The sequence below is a fragment of the Sminthopsis crassicaudata genome, chromosome 1, assembly GCF_048593235.1.
Source record: "Sminthopsis crassicaudata isolate SCR6 chromosome 1, ASM4859323v1, whole genome shotgun sequence".
In the NCBI taxonomy this organism is placed as follows: Eukaryota; Metazoa; Chordata; class Mammalia; order Dasyuromorphia; family Dasyuridae; genus Sminthopsis; species Sminthopsis crassicaudata.
The window spans coordinates 45,947,969-45,970,724 of NC_133617.1; the positions used below are offsets into that span (position 1 = coordinate 45,947,969).

General features: G+C 38.2%; 1 protein-coding gene across 15 annotated transcripts in view; it reads right to left on the reverse strand.

The window, feature by feature from the left end:
- ARHGEF18 (Rho/Rac guanine nucleotide exchange factor 18) overlaps positions 1-22,756 on the reverse strand; it is a 97,666-nt gene that overhangs the window by 15,158 nt on the left and 59,752 nt on the right. For 6 of the 15 annotated variants that reach the window (XM_074300390.1, XM_074300371.1, XM_074300398.1 and 3 more), the window contains 11 exons: positions 21,054-21,129; positions 15,391-15,535; positions 14,569-14,678; positions 14,279-14,419; positions 9,582-9,832; positions 8,450-8,575; positions 7,574-7,691; positions 6,909-7,157; positions 5,737-5,813; positions 1,140-1,318; positions 114-199 (listed from right to left, as the gene is read on the reverse strand). In XM_074300390.1, the coding sequence (XP_074156491.1) occupies positions 114-199; positions 1,140-1,318; positions 5,737-5,813; positions 6,909-7,157; positions 7,574-7,691; positions 8,450-8,575; positions 9,582-9,832; positions 14,279-14,419; positions 14,569-14,678; positions 15,391-15,535; positions 21,054-21,129 (1,558 nt within the window). The remainder of the gene's footprint in view (positions 1-113; positions 200-1,139; positions 1,319-5,736; positions 5,814-6,908; positions 7,158-7,573; positions 7,692-8,449; positions 8,576-9,581; positions 9,833-14,278; positions 14,420-14,568; positions 14,679-15,390; positions 15,536-21,053; positions 21,130-22,756) is intronic. The other 9 variants (XM_074300381.1, XM_074300486.1, XM_074300503.1 and 6 more) reach the window with 4 other exon arrangements.

Below are 22,756 nucleotides of genomic sequence, written 5' to 3' on the forward strand. Positions count from 1 at the left end.
GGGGTTTTCTGCTGCCAGCGGCTCTCCCAGGACATGGTAAAGAAAACACACACACCCGCACATAACCCCTCACACATCCTAGGAGGTTCAGAATTCATTTCCGGTCCCTTTACCTTGGAATTCTTTTAATCTGGCAGCTCGGGCCTCAGCCATTTTTTCTTCAGCCTCATTGAATGGCTCCTCCTCCCTATCAGGGCAGCTGAGGGAAGAAGGGAGGACACTGCTGTGAGCTGACTTTGTGCTTTTCTTGGACCATTCTCTGGTTTCTTAAAAAAAGACACTGCTCTTGTAAGTCATCTGACAGAGAGGGAGGCTAAGAATTTTTTAATTGAATAAAACCTGTTTAATCACTAATTAAAAAAAAAAAAAAAAGGCAGGAGGAGTTGGAAGAAATAAATGAGCAGACATCTGGTGAAGATTATCTGCACAGAGCGTATTTGTCAAAAAGGAAAGCATGTCCCCAACCTGTAACATCAGAGAGCTCACAATTTAAGAAGGGGGCAACACAGGTAGGGTATATAAAAACACAAAAGAAAAGTTAGTCAACATTTATCTGAAGGCTTCAGATTATCGACACTTAGCCCCAACTATATGCAACACTGATGGAGACTGCTGGAATGAGAAAATCTGGACAAGATTAGCCTAGGAAGCCTTCAATGGTGAAGGGTGAAACCATTTGGCAGAGAAAAGGAAAAGCATTCCACAAAAGAGGGAACAGGACTCAGAAAACCCTCCAAGGAAGCCAAGTTTTTCTAGGGCACAACGTAGGTCTGCCCATCCAAAGCTATCTAAAAGCCAGGGTGTACATAACAGGGCTCCCAAGTAAAAGCAGATAAGAAGTATGTGGGGAGAAGAAGTAAGGCAAAGGGACAAATGAGTTTAAAAGGAAAAATCGAGTTTGCAAACAACTTATTCCGTCTGGAATATGGAAATCTAGAATCCACCAGATTTGCAGAGAACTCTCCATACTCCCTACAGAACCCATGCCAGTGATTTAGTTTTTATTAAACAATCTCTATGTAATGCTACTAAGAACTAAAAGAAAGTTAACTTTCTTTTGATCATGAAAATAAAATATTAACTCTGAAGGGAGCTTACATACAAATGGGCAAGAAAACACTTCCAAAGTTTTTATTTACCTCTCCACAGCTCTGCGGATCAGGTCCATCCATGAATTTCTTTCTTCTTTGGAGCAGGTATAAATTTCATACATTTCTGGTCCTTTCAGGGAGGCACTGATCAGAAACATCGCTTTTTCCTCATTCGCTACCTCCCTTACAATTAGCTTTTGTAATGAAATAACAGGTGGTTTTGAGTCCTGAAAAACAAAACCAGATGGGGGAAGAGGAAGGTGTTACTTATTTTTTGCCATCACCTCCTCACACACCAACTGAGTATTCCTCTCCTTAGCAGCAGCAGCCTATTTAAAGGAGGAAGGAATGTGCTCCTGTGCATTTTCAACCTAAGTCAGAAGAAACTAATTATACACAGAATGCTGCCAGCAGGCTTGGTACAGGAAAGGTAATGGCAAAGCAGTGAAATGTTTTTAACACCATGGGGATATATATTTTTACTGGTTAATGGGACAATGAAACAAAGAAGACATATTTCTCAGTTTTTAATTATTTGCATTTGGCCAATCACAGTGCCCACCCAAACTACCATTTGTCTCCTTGCTCCACAGCTGAACTTCTGAGGAAAGTGTCTTCATGAAAGCTGCTGGCATCAGCCTGTCCCCAGAGTCCTCTCATCAGACAACTGTGCTCACAACTCCTCTGGACCTCATCACCAGCTTTTGCTCAATCCCCTCTAACCACTTTGAGGGACTGTATTCAATTCAACTCAGTAAGTATTTACTAAATTTACGAAGTTGAAAATCTCATGCTCTGACATTAGTAGCTACCTTTCCTTCTCTGAGATTGATTCCCTCTGTCCCCAATCCCCTGTTCAGATCCTTGTGGCCATCCCTTACCAATCTCTAGTTTATCCTCCTCTTGGAGTTCAGTGTCTAGCTCAGTCTTTGTCTTCCTATCACTCCAACTCTTGTTCTCACATTTAGGAATTTCAATATACCTAGTGATATACTAATAAAAAGCCCTTATTTCCATTCACTCCCATTCTTCTGACCTAAACCTTATTAGCAGGAATGGATGGATGGATCAAAGAAGGATTTTTTGAGGATGGAGAAGATGTGGACAAAGCAGCCAGCAGAAAGGGAGAAGCTGATAAGATGAGTTAAAATTATGTGGGGGAAGCAACTGGCTGGAGAAGAGAGAATGGAATGGGATCCCTTGTACAATAGAGAGGTTTGCTCTAGCAAGAAAGGTCACTTAAATAATGACTAGCTAAGTAGTAAGTAGATAGAACACTGAGCCTGGAGGAGGAAGACCTGAATTCAAATTTGGCTTCAGACACTGCTTTGTGATTCTGGACAAGTCACTTACTTGTCTAAGTTTCCTCAAATGTAAAATGGGGCTAAGAGCACATGACAGGCCTTTATACCTATTTCCATTGCCCTTTTTCATCTCTTCCTGTGAAAATAAAGATTAAGAAGATAATAGCAGAAGGTATCTAAGTGATGTGAGATGAGGAATGGGGAAAAAGACAAAAATTCCCTATAAATGTCTTCAATTTTTCAGCTAAATATCTCAGCTGAGAAGTTGGGAATGAAGTCTAAGGAGGGATGCAAAGGCCTAAAAAAGCTGATGGGGGTGAGTTGGGGGAAATACAAAGAGACACTTCATTGCAATGATTTTTGTCAAGAGAACTACTCTTGAGTCTGCCATCATGATGGTTCAGATCCTTGGTGCATCCTTGGCTCTTCATTTTCGTCCCGTATTTTCAACAAGCTGCCAGGACTGGCCATCAATTTTACTTCATATCTTACATTTATCCATCCCCTTCTCCTTATTGATCCACTTCTCCTCTGGTTCAGGCTCTCCACATACTTCCATCTCCCAGCTCGAGCTCCATCATCCCCCCAACTCTCCCTGGTCCCTCCATCCTGAAAGTGCCCAAAGAAGGCATTTAATAACATTTTATGGAAATTAACTTCTTGCTGGCATTACCAATTCAACCTCGGTGGAGAAGCAGGTGGACATCAGGTTCAGACCTCAATTCTAATACTTTCTGACCATACATGTCCCCCCCCCCCTTTCTGGTTCTCCCTTTCCTCCCTCATCTGAAGGGAAGTCTCATCTAGCTCTCAGTTCCAGGCACGGCCAAAATCTGTTTTACTCTATTTCCCCATTGGCTGTGTGACCTCACCCCGAAGTCAGCATGATGGGATGGCCCCGATGGCCTGTGAGGTCACTGCCATCTCACACTCCCTCATCTGTATTTCTGGTGCTGTGTTCAAGATGAAATGTGCTTAGAATGGCAGGCCCACCCTCGGGCACGATGGGCAGGACTGATGAAGGAGCCAACTCTCTAAGCTCTACTCTGGGCACTACTGGAAGGGTCTCTTTAGATGTGATGGTGTGGAAAGGGTAGATAAACAGTATATGGTTAGACTAGCCTAAAGATAGAAGCTGATGCAAATCCTGATGTAGGGAATCCTTCTGAGAAAGGTAATAGGAACCTGCTTTGTCAGAGAGCACCAAAATCTACCCCTACCTCCTGTGGGCTCCCCTCCCCCAATCTGCACAGCAAAGCAAGCAGCTGGGCCTTTCAGTGTCATTCAGAAGGCAATTCCAACCAGCAAGTAATTCTACTGAGCCAAGCAGTCACCAAAAGGAATCCAAAATAAAGATGGGCGTTGGACCTGGAAGTCTAACAGTAAGTGTCCTACAGCAATTCCATTTGGATTTGTAGTTCCTTAAATCTGCTTGAAGAAAGCTCTCCTGATCTTCCAACATCCAGTTGGTTCTTGGTTACCATGGCCACAGATTAAAGGCAGAATGGAGTGTACTGTTTTCCAGGGTGAAATAGGTCTAATCCCCCCTCCTCCCAATCAGGCCCCTGAATTAACATGCTGCTAACAAGAGAGTTTATAAAGCAGGATTCCAGAACCAATTTCTGAGGCTATGCATTCCCCATGCCCATGAAGAAATGGAAAAATGCAGTAAACAAAAATACTGAAAAAAGAAGGGCCTATTCCTTCTGTCAGTAACAAAACTCTTAACATTTTAAAGTGCTAAACTCCTGAACTTATTGAAACTTCACTTTGTTTTCAATTTTTCCCTATGGATTAATATTAAACTGTGTCACTTGCCTCATTTGCCGAGTGAAGTTTTTAAAAATGCACTTCAACAGTACACCAAAATTTATGAGATGCAGCCAAAGCATTATTTAAGGGAAAATGCGTTTCTCTAAATTATTACATCAACAAAATAGAAAAAAAAAAAAAAAAAAAAAAAACAGATTGAAACATTGGGAATGCCACTAAAAAAAAACTAGGAGGAAAAAAAAAAAAAATCTCCAATTGAGTACCAAATTGGAAATCCTGAAAAATTAAAGGAGAAATTAATAAGATTAATAGAGGGGGAAAAATTTTTTTTCAGCTAATCAATAAATTTAGGAGCGTGAAAAAAAAAAAAAATCAATAAGATAAACCACTGGTTAATTTGATTAAAATAAAGAAAACCAAATATTCAGTATCAAAAGAGTAATTAAAATTACCACCAATGAAGAAATTAAAGCCTTGATTAGGAAATATTTTGCAGTTATGTGTCAATAAATCTGACTATCCGAGCAAATTTGATGAATATTTACAAAAATACAAATTACTTTATTTGCATTTTCCCTCCACTTATTTTTCATGATTTTTTTTTTTAATTCTCCTTTTGATCTTTTTCTTTCACAACTTTGACTAATACGGAACGATGTACATGATTATACATGTATAACAATTACCTACCATTTTCAGGAGAGAGGACGGGACAGAAAAAATTTTAAGCTCAAAAATCTTAAATGCAATTTTCTCAATGTGTATATGCTAATCCTAAATACAATTTATTACACAACACTACACTTATCAGTTCATCTTTAATCTCATCCATTAACACTGATAGGAAATAGACTAAACCTGGGAAAAATAGCTTCTGGAACAATTCAAGTCCCTATGTAGGCAAAAAGCCCCATTGCTAACAAACAGCAGCAGCAAAGATCTTTGCCTTAAAAACAGCCCCTTTTCTCTGTGCTGTCCTGAATACAAAATGAGAGGAGCTTTATCAGATTAAGCCAGCCGTGCCCCAGAGGTTCCCAGACAAAAGTTGCCATCAATAATTGTCAAGCTTCCATTTTCTATCTTGGAGCCATTGGTGAGGACATAAAAAATATGGCAATGATAAAAGGCAGAAAAAGTTGTGCCTTCCCACAACAGCCCTCCTTAATGTACACTTTCACTCTGCATAAGCTCAGTGGGCCAGTCTGTCCAGGGGGCCATTCTTTATACTTTTTTTCTAACATTCTTCCCACCCTTCTGAAGTCCTTATCAGGACTTGCTGCTCTGGACACTAATAATCTGTGTGTTAGTGTAGCTAAAAGCTTATTAACCATTGCTATTCCCCTCTCAAATGTTTATTCCTTTTCTCTCTCTTCCTTTTCAAACCTATCCTTTAAAAAAAGTTCAGAGGTTCACATCGCCTCCTGGCCAACCCCTCCCTTGGCAAGCTCACTGACACATGAGCACACACGTCTGCACATGGGTAGCATCCCATGGTTCTGATGCCAGGCCCTAATGAGGAAGGCCTGGCCAAAGTGTCACTTACAGGGAGGAGTACACAAAGTACTTACCACAGATGCAAAGACATATTTCTGGTCCTTTTCTTGTAGCAGCAGAAGCACATCAGTCAGTAGGACAGCAAGAACGTCTATCAAGAAAGAAGAATGAGCATCAAATGCTATCAGTAGGTGACTGAGAAAGATCTGAGTCAGAGAGGCCTAGGTTGTCACTTTTTGCCCTTACTGTACCAGGCAAGTCATTTTACTTCATTAGGACTCAGTTTCCTCATCTGTAATTGAGGGAACTGAATGAAATGATCTCTGGGTCCCAGAAGTCTCCTGATTATGTTCACATACAGTCTGGAGACAGACTTTTAAGTGCCATAATTATATTCTCCAGAATCTAAGAAGCCCCTGGGCTTGAGGAAGATAAGTTCCTAACCTTCCTTGATTTTTGTATTTGAGAAAAAGGAAGTGGGGTGCTTTCCCATTTCAATCACAAGTAAACCCAGCAATAAGCTAATGAATATGCTATACAGTCCCTCTCTGAATTCATATTTTGAAACAAAGAAAAGACCTACCATAATCTTTAACAGAAAATAGGCTCCCTACATTCTTGTACAAATTTGACAAAGAAAATTTCTGCACAATAGATCATGTGCTCTAAAAGGAATCTATAAAGATTCACTACAGTAACACCAAGAATACTGGGACTTCAAGCTGTAGACACTAGAAAGAAAGGAGCTAGCTTGAAGGTAGGTCTGCTATGGAAATCTGAAGACTGTCAGCTTTTTAAGACAGCCTTGCTTTCTGCCCTGATCTTTTGTGGGCAAAGTGTCATGGGCTTGACTTAATGTGAGTTGATGTTATTTTCTTGACTGCAAAGCATGAGTCTCTCAGAATAATGTGTTTTCATGGAAGAGAGCCCGTTGAAGCACTCACAGAAGAATGGAACATAACTATAACTAGCCTAAATATTTTCCCAGTCAAATAGAATAGCAAATCAGAGAAAGAAATGATTTGTACAGTTATCTTACATCATCTTTCTGAACCATAATGTTCCAAACTTAGCTGTAATTGCCAGGAGGGCATATTACAAATAAGCAGTCTAACTCATAGTTGCCTGTCTTTATATCCAAGAGCTTTGTTCACAGGTGCATGGCTGGTCATAATATAGCTTTATATGGCAAACCAAAGGCGCCCCGGCACCCCCTCTACCTCCTTTCTCTTGTGGAGAGGCTTACCTTTCAGACGCCCTGATGCAGTTTTCCAGCAAAGCATTCCATCAACATAGAGCTGCCTGTGGAGCATATCCTCTTTCCGGAAGGTCAGCCCGTTTTTGAGCTTGCCGGAGGACTTGAGGTCCATCTTGCCAACAATCTCTTTGAGGCGTTGCCCCTTCTCACATTCATTTACTTTGGCATCAACTTGCGTGATGATGTCTTTTATGAGGCCTAGAGCCTGGTTCAAGTCTTCATAATCTTCAGTACCAGCTACCATGGACAGCAGAATTAGTTGCTTTTTTTTTTAAGCTCAATAAACACAAGAAATGATGTTTTTACCCCTAGCTGTTATTAGTACCACAACCCAAGGACCCCCCATCAAACTTTAAAATCTCATATGGCTCCCCAAAACAAAGAACTATTTTTGTGCCAATGTAAAAATTCTCATTTTTAATGCATCAAAGAAGTGCAGCAAAAGTGACCCCAAAATACTTTTCATGAGTCAGGCCTTGGGGGGAGGGGGAATCCTGAATGGAATTTGCAAGTATACAACTCAAAGGCAAAAAGAGGATCACATTTGGATATTAGGAAAACAGTATGTGGGACAAAAGTTAAATGATCCACAGTATTTTATCTACCAAGCAATACTCTGATGCCCATAGAGAAAGACTTAGAAAATTAAGTACCTTCGGTATTCTGAATAATACGCTCTACCAGCACAGGGTACTTGGTAATACGCTGAGTTACGAGAAGGATGCACTCCTGAACACCAAGCCGTCTCACAATGGAGAAGTTGCCAATTTTCTATGGAAAGAAAAAGCCAAAGCTTACACTTGTTAACTCAATTGAGCAACCAGAATGCAGTCCTCTACCCAGACCAATTAACAAGTCAACCTGCTTTTATGTCCCCATTTTCTGATCAGAAACACCTGGCCTTCTGATACCAGGCTGCCTGTGCATTTGGAAATATAATTTTCAACATGTAAAAGCCAAAGGGGGGGGGGGGGGGGGGGAAGAGGAGAGAAGGGATAGTACACCTCTTAGGGAGGATAAAAGATTAGGAACTAAGCCAGCTTGGAAACTAGCCTATCCTTGCCACTGGGAGGGAAAGAGAAACAAGTTTTATTCTGAGCATAGTGTCAGTTATCCTTTAATGCTTCCAAAGCTTGAAATTGTTTCCCCCCCAAAAAAAAGTTGGCAAGACTCTAAAGTCACCAATTCAGAAAACAGCTGAGAATGTGGCCTTGACCCTGGCTCTGGACAACCCAGTGACAATGCTGCACATTAGCGCCCCCCCCCCAATTTGATCAAAACTGTTCTGATTCTCTAAAGCATGAGGTAGTGCCCAGGACAACTTATCAGACAGGCACATGTCCTCCAGGTGTCCTCGCCCTTCCTTTCCAATTCAGTTTGGTTCCTTCTGGACCAAACTAGATTGTTGTAGTTTAAAAAATAAATCCTCCTGTAAACCATTTATGCCTCTCCTGCTCAAGAACAAAAGCATCAGGGAACATAGAAGGGCTTCCAATTCTCACAGCTAGAAGACTCTTACTTCTTTTTACCTTAATCATATTTTGGAATTTCTTGTTTTGCTGGAGCAGTTCCTTATAGTGACTGACAGCCTCATTGTGACCACAACAGAAGATACCATATTTTTCTTTCATTCTTTCTCCATTTTCACCTGAAAACTAATATAGAAGAGACAGAAAACTATCATGGAAAGTCTGTTTGCAACCACCAGAGTCTATCTGAATTCATTTCATCAGGCTTCGGACTGTCCTGTTTACCTCATGTTTTCAGTTTCTCCTCTTTAAAAAAAAAAAAAAAAAAAAAAAGAAAGAAAGAAACCTGGAGGCACAATGCTCAGACTCACAACATACTAAGCCAAGGGCTTTAACAGGCTGCAGAAGTTAACAATAATTTGATAATCCATAAGCCAAAGTGATAACACATTTTTGAAACCCAGAAAATACTGGGGGGGAGGGGGGAGAAATGAGGATTGCTGTAATAAACTTCTTATTAAAAGTACAAAATAACAATTTAGAAACTGATTCAAGAATGAATTCTAGAATCAAGAGATTTGCTGCTCTGCTCAGGAATTTATGTTTGTCATTTTATTTCTTTCAGATGAAAACACATTTTTCACTTTACTTTTCCTTAAAAAAAAAAAAAAAAAAAAAAAAAAAAAAAAAGAAGCCTTTTATTTTCAAAATACATGCAAACATAGTTTTCAACATCAACCCCTTCAAAATCTTGTGTTCCAAATTTCTCTTCCTCCCTTCTCCCCACTTTCCTCCCCCAGTCAGAAAGCAATCCAATATAGGTTAAACATGTGCAATTTTTCTATACATATTTCCATTATTTATCATGATGAAAAGAAAATTAGGTCAAAAAAGAAAAAAAAGCAAACAGCAATTTAAAAAAGGTGAAAATTATATGTTGTGATCCACATTCAGTCTCCATAATGCTCTATCTGGATTTTGCTTGTCATTTTACAAGTGAACCAAACCACATATACCCTGGTAATTCTCAGCCCCCCTCACATGAAAGGTGAACAGATCTATCCAGAAGCCTGAGACCAAAAAAAAAAGCCACCTAAAATGGGCTCTATGATCTCAGACCACAAACCACTCAACTCAAAGATACTGGGATGCCTACTTTACACTGATTCTCTCCAATTCCTAGAGTTCTCACCTGCTGTACCAAGAGGTCCCCAATTTTCTGGATCACATAATTCTGATCACTGCCTTCTGCCAAGGATTCTCTGCGTCGCTCCTTTAAACGGTGCAAGAACTGCCCGTGCATCTCCAGCAAGTCATCCACACATGGGAAGATGCGGTTGATGACTCTGCTACTGAACTGCATCTCTTCCTTCAGTGCTTTGGAGTAGACTTTCAACATTATTTTCAGGGTTCGGACATGATGCACTTCAGTCTGCATGAACTCTGGAGGGGACACGAAGTGTTGACATTTAAGAAGCAGCTATAGCAGAATCACAGTCCAACTCAGGTGCCCACACACTTGTCCAGGACCCCATGTCTCCACCTCTCAGAATCCTGCTCTTTTTTCCAGGTGCAGCTGCTCTGGTACCACCTCCTTAAAGAAGGTGATCCCAGTGATCCGTGTTTTCTTCCTCCTAGGGGATGCTATGTAGGTTAGTGGAGAAAGGGCCAGGCCAGGAGGCAGGAAGACTCATCTTCTGAGTTCAAATCTGGCCCCAGACACTTACTAGCTGGGTGACCCTGGACAAGTCACTTCACCTTGTGTGCCTCAGTTTTCTCATCTGTGAAATGAGCTGGAGAAGGAAATGGCAAGCCTTTCCAGTATCACTACTAAGAAAACCTTAAATAGGGTCACAAAGAGTCAGACACAATTGAAAAACAATAAAATGTACTTATCTGTGTCCAGATTACAACTTTTCAACATAAATAAAAGGTTTTTATGAGTAGGCAAATTTGTTTTTGTTTTCCTATTCCCTGTTTAGCACAATGCCTTATATCCGGCTGGGTGCTTACTAAATGCCTGTTCATGATTCTAACTGCTAGTTAATATAGTTTTCAAAATGATTCCTATATGTGAATTGGCTCATGGAGACCAATAAGCCTGGGAAGGATATTTGCTGAGGGTTCCCCAAAGAATAATCCTAAGCAAAAATTGCAAGAATTATTTACAGATATCCCAGCAATCTACTGCCTGTCAGGCCACTGCACTAAGCCTCTTGATATAGACCAGGGCTGGGGAGCCTTTTTTCTGCCAAGGGTCATTGGACATTTCTGACATCATTTGTGAGCCATACAAAATTATCAACTTATAGAACTCAAGCAGCAGGAGCTTGTTGTGCCAGCTTTCAGCTCATCATCACCTGCAGTTGATTGATTTTTCAGGCCTTATTTGACCAACCCCACGCCACAGTGAAGGCAAGAGAAGCAGAATGAGGGAGAAAAGTCTGATTAGAGTGAGATGATGGAAAATCTCTCACTCACTCAATCTGGAATCCAAAGCCTTGGGCTCTCTTATATATTATCTGCAAGGCCCCAGACAAGAGATTTCACCTCCCAGGACCTCACTTTCCTCATGTAGAAAAAGGGCAGAGGCTGGTCTAAATTATCTTTCCAGTCCTTTTTAACCCTAAATCCTACAACAAACTGGCTTTTCTTGCAGCTGGTTTGCTGGCTCCAAAGGTGATTCCTAAAAAAGGTGCCCAACAGTGTTTGGGGCAAGACATCTACAGTGAATTCCAGCACTTACTTGTGCAATGGATGTAGGGAGAGAGAAGAACAATTCACATCAAAGTCTCAGAATAACTTATTATGCAGTTTGTGAGCATTTAAAAAGGCAAAAAGGCATTAATAAGGGCCAGTTTGGATATAACAGAGTAAGGGAACATGGAGTCAAAGGACTGTGGTCAGTCTCAAGCTGAGTGCCCTTTTGGGTCTGTCTTTGGTCCTATGATGTTCAACCTTTTTTTAACAATAAACTGAATAGAGGAAGAGAGCATGTTCTCGGTTTTTTGGGATACCACAAAGCTGGGAAGGATAACAAACAAATTAAAAAAATCTAGATTCTAAAAGATCTTAATAGACTATAAAAAGATGTTCTGAAATCTACCAAAAGGAAATGCAAAAGTGAGAAAGGTAAAATCTTATATTTATTTTTAAAAGAAAAGGAAAATGGCAATAGCAGTGTAAATGATAATTAAGCACAGGATGTGGAAAGGAAAAACACATCACTATAGGTCTTTAAAGAGAAGTTGGGGACATTGTAAAAGGGGGAAAATCCTATTGAAGTATGAGATGATCTAAGGTCGCTCAAAACAAAGGTTGTATGATACTAGATAGAATTCATGATATAATATGCTTTAAAATGCTACCAACTGTTCAGGGCAAGTATATAGATTTATTATATATGGCAGCTGTAACAATTTCTATAAAAAGTTGAATATCAATTAATTGCACAAGCATACTTTTAAGACATACCATATATATATATATATATATATATATATATTTTTTTTTTTTGGGGGGGGAAATTCTATCCTGCTATACATAATTTCAAGTTCAAGTATTTTCCCATCAGTGATTTTATAGTACACAGACTCTCTCTAAAAGAAAATACAATATGAAGAAAACTGACTTGGGTTGCTATATTTTTTTGAAATAATCAACAGAGAAAGCTACACTAGTAGGTTCTTCCACAACAGTAATAACAAAGATAATGTTCTCGGAACTCAGAAAAAAGGAATTAAGAACTCATTCTCAATCAATTACATTTTGTTGACTATATTGAAGACATAGAGAAGATAAGACAGCTAGCTCTTGACAGAATTGGTAAACCAATCTAGAAAAGCAATTTGGAATTATGCAAAAAATTGACTAAAAAATGCATAATCTCTTAAACCCAGAAATCCCACTAACAAGCATATATATACCTTCTCTAAGGAGATTAAACAAAGGTTCCATATACACCAAAATATACACAGTAAATTTATTTTGTAGTAGCAAAATTATATATAATAGCCTATTATGGTAAAAGAATGTAATGGAATATTATAGTCTAAGAAATAATGATTATGAATTCAGAAGACTTATCTACTAAAAGGATACAAAATATAAAGCAGGCAAAACCAGAAAAATATGACATCGTAACCAGAAAGAACAAAAAAATTCAAAAGTGAATATTGCAAATTTCAATGACTAATGGCTCAAAAGAAAAGGTAAGAAAACATGACTCCCTCCTTTGTTTGTAGTATTAGGAAATATGGGCATGGAAGCACATATAAATTGTGAGATCCAAAGTCTTAGTGAGGCTTGCTAACCTGCTTTTTTATAAAAGACTTTTTATCATGAGGGATGGCTTACTAGATAGTGAAGAAAGTATTTGGAAACAAAGGTGATACAAAACTAAAAAGTAACAATATTTTTTAAATAGAAAAAACTCAATTTTCTGAGTAGCTTTACAAGAAATAACTAGGTAATAAATGGGCAAGATACTTATAACTTACATAGGAAGTTATTAACAATGCAAATTTGCTTGTGCATGGTAAATAGGAAATACTGCAGAAGAGGAAAAAGGTAGATAGTGGACTGTGGCAATCATGGAATGATTGAGAGAGGTAGCTGGTCTGGAGCTGTGCTCTGAAAAGTGGGTAAAGGTTTAAAAAAAAAAAGTAATTTTCTCAACCTACCGGATAACAAAACTTAGAATGCCCTAAGTTCTGGGAACAGTTCGTCTCACACTTACTGGTTGGGTCACCTCAGGGTTGGGGTGATACACAAGTGCAGGCAGCTGTTTCCATGGCCTTTGAAATTTTGTAAACTAAAGATGACAAATGCCTGGGGACAGTGGCCAGGTTTGCCCTTGCCAGCCCAAGATAAAATATAACTTCACAGGCATACCTGTATGCCAATTTGGCTCATTCTATTCTGCTGAAGCAAGTAACTAGTAGACACAGACAATATAAACAACATACCTGAAAGTAGCAAATAACTAGACAAGATTACTAATCTGGTTCTCCCCCTTTGCCCCAACTGTCTCACCAGCTGCAATAGAGAGATCTTCTCTCACATCTGAGAAAGAAACACATGCTTCTGTATGCCAATGATTCAATAAAAATAATATTCATATGAGATCCTGGAAAGGCTCCAAACCTCCACCAAAATACGAGCTCACAATTTAAATCAACAGACTGGCCATCAAGACCCTAAGTGACTGCACACCTCTTTAGGCCTGAAGTCCAATAGGAACTAATGAGCTGGCTGGCTTTCTGTGAAAGCAAAATTGATTCTTCAATTCATCAAGCATTTCTTAAATGGTTATTCTGCAGAGAACACTGTACCCAGGCAATAAAAATGCTTTTAAGAGTGGCACTGTGGAGGCAGAAAACTAGCCTTGTTTCAGATCCTCTCTGCCTCTGATGTACATAGAGACACATATATTTATTCCCAGGTGTAGACCTATCACTGTCAATCCTCTAGTTATGTGACCCTCTCAGAACTCTAAGCCACCACATTAGCGAGAAGTTGTTCATCTGCATCCATGGAAGGAGTTTTAGTGCTAACAATGCCCTACATCAATATACTCATAGGTCCAAACCAAATATCATTATCAACTTATATTTACAATACAAAAACAATAAAGAGACAGACTAGAGAAGTAGAATTTCCATTTTATAGCCAAGGAAACAGCTTCGGGAATTGATAGGTAACAAAATAAAAAAGGGCTGGAGCTGGGACAACACCTGGCCTAATGTTTCCGGCTCCAGATTCAGTCTGGAAGAAATGGCACAACATGATGACTAACACTTTGCTAAAAATAAGTTCTTTCCTAACACCTGGAAAAACGAGTAACTGGAGGGTACTGCTAAAGAACAATTGTAAAGCAACAGATCTTACCATAGATGACATCTTGCCTCTTCAGTACTTGCTTTTTTTGTTTCTTTGCATATGGCAGTTCCACAGAAAGACTCCAGGACTCGGCCTCAAACTCCTGCCCATCAGCTTCTATTTCACTTTTTAGTGAGGCAGAGTAGGAATCTAATTTAAAAAGCACAAATATTCTGACTCATTAGATGACATGTCCTACTCCATATCACCCTTCTTTATGTCTTTTAATATGCTAACAAAAGCATTTGCTGCAAAGAAATTATTTGAAATCTTTAAAAGAGTAAAAAAGACTTTTATACCTTCCACAAAAATAGATTCAGTAGTTGATGCAAGTGAAAGAGAATCATCTGTTGCCTGCTTGAATTTTACTAATCCAGCATCTGTTTCATCCATCTCTCCTGTACCTGATCTAAATAGAAAAAATACATATATATATATATCATTCTCATCTGGCCAATTAGATTAGTAACTAATTAGAGATGTGTGGTGCTCTCCTTTTTATAGGATTTCCACATACAATTTTTCTTTATTATAAGGATGATAAAAATTAGGGAACAGTGACTCAAATTCATCTGTCAATTTGAATCACCAGGACATATTTCATTATAACAAATGGGGGGAAAAAACTAAGTTTTGAGGACAGATCATATGTGATCCTTTGGAACTCATTCTAATCTGTAGGATCAATCTAGTATTATTATTAGTCCCACACCTTTAGGACTCATTGAAGTAAAGAGTGGAATGATAGAGCTCTTATCCTACTAACATAAATGTAAATATTCTCAGCAACTGTCTGAGGAATGGGAATCAAAAGATCATAAGATAAAGATAAGCATTAGCATAATGAACAGGAAAAAAGGTGAACACAGCAAGAAACCCCAGAGTCCTAAGAATTTTTAGAAAGACAATGAACAAACCGGGGAGCTACAAGCCAGGTGTTACTTAGGATTTAATTCATTAACTGAAGAAAAGGCAGCTGGCAGTCTTACAAATTCAGGATCAGAATCATCTTCCCACAGAACATTTTAAAATCAAGTAAAAATTTAGCACAAAATACACCTAATTAATCACATTTAAATAAAGACGAGAAATCAAGATGCTCCATAAAAAAACCAACTTACCCAAATCTATTCAGAGTTCCAGTTGTGTTTAATGCTGCCTGAAGACTTGCCTTGGTGGAGATAGTCATCCCGACATTCCTGGGCAGAACTGGGGTGCCATTAGATCCCAAGAGGGTGCTGCGAGGCTGTTCCTTCAAAGAGGCTGCTACGGATGCAAACACAGAGTTGGCACTCAGAAAACGAGCAGGACATTGAAGATTTCCCGTCCTTAAGCCCCTTTCAGAATGTGGCCGAAGCGCTGACAAGATCTTGGATGTTAGGAGTTCATTATCCAAAAAGACATTCTCATTCCATTTCCTAGAAAAAGAGCCATACAAAGATAGCTCGGGATGGCCCGGGATGGAGCTGTTTCGGCTGCTGCTTTTGGAGTTTGCATTGCCCATGTCGACACCTGGGTCTCTCCAACCAAGCAGCGTGAGGATCAGAGAGGCACTGGCTTTATAGTACCGTGTGATCCTTCTAGAAATGTAAAGCTCCACTTAACTTACTGTATTGGCTAAATCAGCAGGTCTAAAGGGCAGGAAATTGGTCCCTACTGTGCCCATTTAGTGTGGAAACTGAAAAGTATTTTCTCCATTTATGAAACACCAGAGCCCATCACTGTTCCCAGATGATAGAAAGCAAAGATCATTTTACATCCAATGTGAGTAAACAGATCAGAAAAGCCAGTGCTTTTTCCTATGATGCAAATTACATTATATTAGCACAACAGTGACTAACAATCATATCTAGGGCTTAATTACATGATGTCAGGATAATTTTTGAACTTGAAGGGATTGCAAAGTATAATAATATTTGGCTACATTGTGGTCAAACACAATAAAAAGAACTTTCATATTAAAACTTTTGATACTAATGATATATACTCAATTAAAATCCAATAGATATTAATAGTTCCTTCCATTTGCTAATTTCTAAATTCAAATGATAGGCTTATCCCAATAATTTCTATGAAAAGAAAATGCATTTCTCAGATAGAAAAATTATGCTAAAAATTTTCTCCTCAGTCAAAATACTATCCCCAAGCAATACCTGACTAAAAAAGACTTGAAGAATTAATTTGAGTCTTACCATAAAAACAAATAAATAAAAATAAAGCATTTTAGAGCTTGCTCCATACAAGGAGACATATATACTAAGGATTAAAATAAATCTGTCCAGTGGCTGGCTTTAGCAGACTGTCTGTTACCATTTGGCTTAAACTGGAAAATCCACCTACAGGTCAGCTGAAGAGAAAGCAGTAAATCCATTAGTTCTCAGCAGTCTATCTACAAACTGGTACTTTTAGCATGAAGCAATTCCAGAAAAGAGTTAGCTAATCTATATTTAAGACTCTATTTCATTTCCAAACTGAGATTAGAATTCAGGTCCTAGGGCAAGCATTTAAAAGTAATCATAGCTATACTTTTTTTTATAGAGGGATAAAGACACAGGGTATTTCAAACATAAAATTTCTGATAGAGCAGTGACGAAAAATAAAAGAGTTTGCAAGTAATATTACCATTTAAAGTCTATGATTCAGGTGAAATGACATTACACCTAAACCATGGCTTAAAAAAATAATGGAGCAACGGCCACAAGCATAACTCATCTTTATCTGTCAGTTTATATACAATAGGTTTCATCTGGTTCTAACAGCACGATGAGCTAAGGACTATTGGTAATATTTTTTTGACAGGTGATGTTAGGTGCCAGACAAGTGAACGTCAGAGGTGGGAGGTGACTCAAGATGGCACCTGTCTGAGTGCAAGGTATACAGAGGCAACAATCTCATTAAATTTGGATTCAATATGTCCATAAGGAAATAAAACAGCCAGAGTTGATATCAAGCTTATGATGTTAAGAAAGATGAGGGAGTTTAAAGAATCACAGATTTAAAGCTAGAAGAGGGCCTTTAAAAATCTAATCCAAACCCTTCATTTTACAGAGAAGCTCAGAGAGGTTAAACGATGTCACAGCCGAACACTCAGTACTTATTAAATTCCCACTGTGTGCCTGACTATGACAGGCGGGCACTGAGGACACAGAAGCAAAAAAACCAACAATGTCTGGCCTCATGGAGCTCACGCTCGATCAGAGATCATAAGCCCAGTCAGGATTCAAACTCTTCTGCCTGCTAAAAAAAAAAAAAAAAAAAAAAAAACTTCACTTATTTCCTTATAAACTCTACAATAAAATACAAACTCCTCAGATTAACATTCATAAGCCTACCATCTCTGGCTCTTAACTACTTTTCTCTCTCTCTTTTCCTTTATTTATATATTTAAAACTAAATACAAAATAAGAAAAAAAAATAGAAAAAGATAGAAAAGGAAAATAAAAACAAAACACTGTCATGTGCCCAGCAGAATATCAGGGAGAATCAAGAAAGCATATAATAATAGAAGAGATTATATATTCAAGACTGTCCATTTCTTCTTTGCTTCCTTGCAGGTTATTCTTTTGCTCTCTGCTGTGTACTTCTTACTTTCTTTTTTTCCCCCTTTCATTTCTTGCCCCCCAAAACAATAGTAACATGGCTGACGTGTAATGCAGATTTTGCTACTACTTCTCCAGCTAATTGTTTTCTTTTTTGCTTAATATATTCCCTTTGTCAAAGGAGTGCTATTTTCCACTGTTGGGACTCCAGCTTCCCATGCCATACATTTGTCCAGCCTGTCCTACCAGCCTTTTAAGCTTAGTTCAGATGCCATTTCTTCTCCTCTTCCCAGTTTTTTTGTGCTTGCTTCTCCAAATTTTCTTGCATTTACTTATCTATGCCATCCTGCACACTATAGAATGGCGTCATTTTTATTTTTGTACAGAGATATTGAATAAAATGGTTTTTGAACTGTCATGCCCAGAAAAAGCAACCAACAAATATCCATTGACTATACTTTCATATGACCAAACACTCCAGCCAATAAAAAGTTACCATACATGGATTACTTTATCTGTAATGAACTACAATACTACATTAAATCTATAAGTGAGCATCACTGCATCTGCCTCTAATAATTAAAATGGCATTTCAAGATTTCGTTGAATCTCAAGATTATTAGGACAGGGATAAACTAGGTGGCTCAGTGGATAAGAGTTTTGGAGTCAGAAGGACCTGAATTCAAAATCGACCTTAAACATTAGCTGAGTGACCCTGGACAAGTCACTTAATCATGACCGCCTCCTTCCTCCACCCCCCAGAAAAGATTAATTAGAACAAACATCACACTAGAAGAGGATAGACATGTAAAAAGTATTATGGCTTAGTGAAAGAACATAAGGCTTGACAGTCAGGAGATAGAAGTTAGTATTTCACCCTCACATTTCCTTACCCTAGGATCACAGACACATAATTTAACCTTTCTTTTAATACTACCTGAGATTGTGAAGTCTTTGAGATCAGAGACTGCCTTGCTTTATCTCCAGACTTAGCCCAATGTCTGGCACACAGTAGGCACTTAACAAATACTTGCTGACTTGACTATCTGTCTCATAGGATAAAGGTTGGAAAGTGCTATATAAATCTTAACAGATATAAACATAAGCTGTTGCTTTTGGAAACAAAAGGTACATAACACATGTACTACTTCTCTTTCAAACATTTATTTCCTAGAGAAAAGTTTGCAACCAAAATCCTTTGATGTAACCTAATGAAAAATTTATCAGGACCATTCTACTTTATTTTAACTTTTAAAATGAAAACTATCAGGAATACAGAAAGAATTATCCTACAAGAGAGCACAGGGCATGCCTCCACAGCAGACTGCCAATCTGGGCTTCTAAGTTTCCAAATGTCAGGTGGGAGTTTTTTTTCTAACTCAAGTTGAGGATAACACAAAACAGAATTTCTTAGAGAAAGTGCTACCCCCCTTCTAAAAGATGACAAAATTAATTTGTAAAGATAGACCCCTTTGGCTCTAAGAGAAGTAATAAAAACACATATTCAAATCGGATGATGTTTCTCTAAAACAAAAATCCAAGGAGTCAGACAGAAGTCATTAATTTCTTGGAGTTTTGCTCTATTGGCCACAAGGTGAAGTACACCATGACTGCCAAACAGCATCTTCCCTAACAAAAACACCACTGGCGTTTAATTAGCACCGTCTGCACACTGCTGAGATTTCATATTGATTGCTGTCAGCCTATCACAGACAACTAGACTGTGCGTACCACAGAGCTGTTTCATGGGAGTCTTAGGGAAGAAACAGTCACTAAAATAAGAAGCGAAGAACAATGAAAATGGAAGAAGTTGTCTGCCTTAAGGCAAAAGTGTGGAAGACAGTTCTTGGCAATAACAGCAGTCTTGTCTCAATCACAAGTGCCCTGATGTTACCTCAGTTTCCTTGCTTATTAAAAAGGTCTCAAGAACTTATTAGACAATTATAGCTGAAGTACTGGATGCCTCACCATAACCTCAGCTCAGGACGTTACCTGGCCCCAAACAAATACAATGGCACTCTAACAAGTAACCTGATTTTATCCACTTGAAGACAATTTATAATGCACTCTTTACAGAATCTTGTTTTACATGAAAAAGACAAAACATTAATCAAGTTCACTGGTGTCATTAACCCATACTTAAAGGTAAACTTAGAGAAAACCTCTCTCCAAAAAGGAAAAATATGAAGCAACCTCTTTGATAAACTATAAACAGTTTGTCACACACATTTCTAAATAAATCATTGCCATGTTAGCTCTGCAAAATGCCAATTCTAAAGAAAACATTTTACATACTAAATGTGCAGACTCCCAACAGATATGAGAGAGAAACACACACAGGCAGTAAATGTGTTTGTTTGCACTGGTAGCAAAAATTTCTCCACTGTGTCCATCTCATCAAAAAGTCCTCACAAAAATAGCCTTTTGGAGTGCTGCTTCTGAAAGCGGGAGCATCCTGGACATGGCACCAAGAAGCCACTTTAAAAGCACTATCTGCCCCTTCAGAAGATGTGACAAAATCTTACTCTAAGTCAGTGGTCCCCAAACTTTTAAAATAGGGGGCTGGTTCACTGTCCCTCAGACTGTTGGAAGGCCGGACTATAGCAAAAACGGAAGATCACACTCTGTCTCTGCCACTCAGCTCATTTGCCATAACCCTTCGAGCAGCATAAAAGTCCTCAGCAGGCTGTATCTGGCCCGAGGGCCGTACTTTGAGAACCCCTGCTCTAAGTGAAAGTGTATTTATAAAACTGCAAATCAAAGTCCCGCTGTCATTTTGTACAATTTCTAATCCTTCCAGATCATTCTTCATTTCAATGAAGATTTTTCTATTAGACTGAGAATATCTATTGTCTCTGGAGAATTCTAACAAGCTTCAGTTACAAGTAAGTTTTAAATAGACAATCAGGAAAATGATGTAAAAAGAAATTTTCAGCTCACAGTTCTAGTCTTTTCCAAGGTCTGAGAATAGATGTAATCAATGAGAAGCTAAAACATTGATTTCTCTTAACTACCTCATTTTGATGCTACACAGCAAGAAGGCTTCATAGAAAAAAATATCCAAGTGAAAAAGTAAAAATCAAAAATCCCAGCCATTCTTTATCCTTGCTACAGAAAGAAAATGGTACCTTGCTTTTAATTTATAAACCAGAAACACTGCCCCTTCTCAAACACAACTGAAATTTTAAAAGTTAAATTTGACTTACACCCTTTTAAAACTGAGAAATGATATTTTAAGAACAAACCTTGATAAAGACTCTGGACTGAATTTTGTGCTGAACTCTGTGGAGATCCTGGAGGTTTATGCTGGAAATCTTTCTGCTATCGAAAAAGAAGACAAGTAACAACAAAAATTACTTTGGGCCCAAATTTTGAGTTTTATCCCTATTACCATGGATCATCATAGCATCATTTTCTACAAATATTTTTAAAGCTCAAAATGTAAAGGTTCAAAGCTCCATACCTTTTCCCCAACTTCAATAACATTAAACTAGTTTCAAGCTAGTTTGTTTTAAAATTTCACTTTCTTCACCTTTATCATTTGCCAACCAGTATTTGAATTCAAATAACTAGTCAAGACACCACTGATAACATTTGCAGTAATGGAGGCTCTACAAAGACTTCACTCTTCCCCAAGTACCTTTACTACTGAAAGCAATCCCATACAATCTTCATACATAGGTGCTTCAGCAAGTAAAGAGTTGAAATTGATTTCTAAGTATTTGAATCACTGATTTATCTCAACTAGATAAATCATTTCAGATGAAGCCACAAATATACCGCGAAAGGTACATAACTAATCTTTGTCGGAAGAAAAGAAATCATAGCTTGGAAATAAAGACCTGAAAAAAATTAAAAAACAAAACAAAACAAACAACAACAACAAAAAAAAAGCAAAACCAAAATTTAACAAGAGGAATACTTGGGGAATTTCAACAACTGAATGTTATGGTTAATTAGGATTTAGCCAGAAAAATAATTTTAATTTCAATTTTCCTGGTTGAAAGTAAAAACAGCAGGGTAAGAGTCCCTGTTATCTCCTACAGCAGCTTATGTATAATAGGCTCTCTTTTTAAAAAACTAAACTGAAAATTCAGTAGATGTGACAAAATCTTACTCTCACTAAATGAAAGTAAGTGTACTTATAACAAAGTAACACCAAATGTTGCTTTGTACAAGTGAATGCTGTTTTATAACTGTCACCTCTTGCCATTCTGGTGAATATGGAGAATTTACTATCCAAGCCCAAGGTAGTAATGATCCATGCTTGACATCAGAACCCACTTCTTTTAGGGATGAACATCTTTAAAATAGATACATTTCATGACATGGAATACTAACTAGTGATAAAATGCTTTGATTAAAGATAAGTCTTATTTTAGATCAGGAATTGAACTATCTTTGCAAATATTTACTCAATCACCTTAATATCATCCTTTATATAGGCACTGAAAAAGCAGTCATTAATGAATCAATCTTAACTTAAAGGGAAGGTGCTACAGGAGTGCTCTAGAGATCCTATATTCTTCATCTTGGATAAAGACATAGATAGCATGCTCACCAGATCTGAGTGACACAGAAATGAGGACTACCTCATTTTCGGTGTTAAGCCAACACACTGGATGATAAAAGCAAGATCCCCAAGTATTCATCTGGACAGGTTAGGATGAGGAGACAAATCAAATAAGGATGATCATAAAGTTCTACACTCAAGTTGAAAGAATCAGCTGTAGCTCTTTTTGTAGTGGCAAGGAAATGAAAATTCGGGGGATGCTCATCAATTGGGGAATAGCTCAAGCTGTGGCATATGAATGTAATGGAATAATACTGTGCTATAAGAAATGATGAGCAGGCTGATTTTAGAAAAGCCTGGAAAGACTTCCATGAACTGATGCTGAGTGAAATGAGCAGAAAGAGAACACTGTACACAGTAGCAGCAAGATTTTGT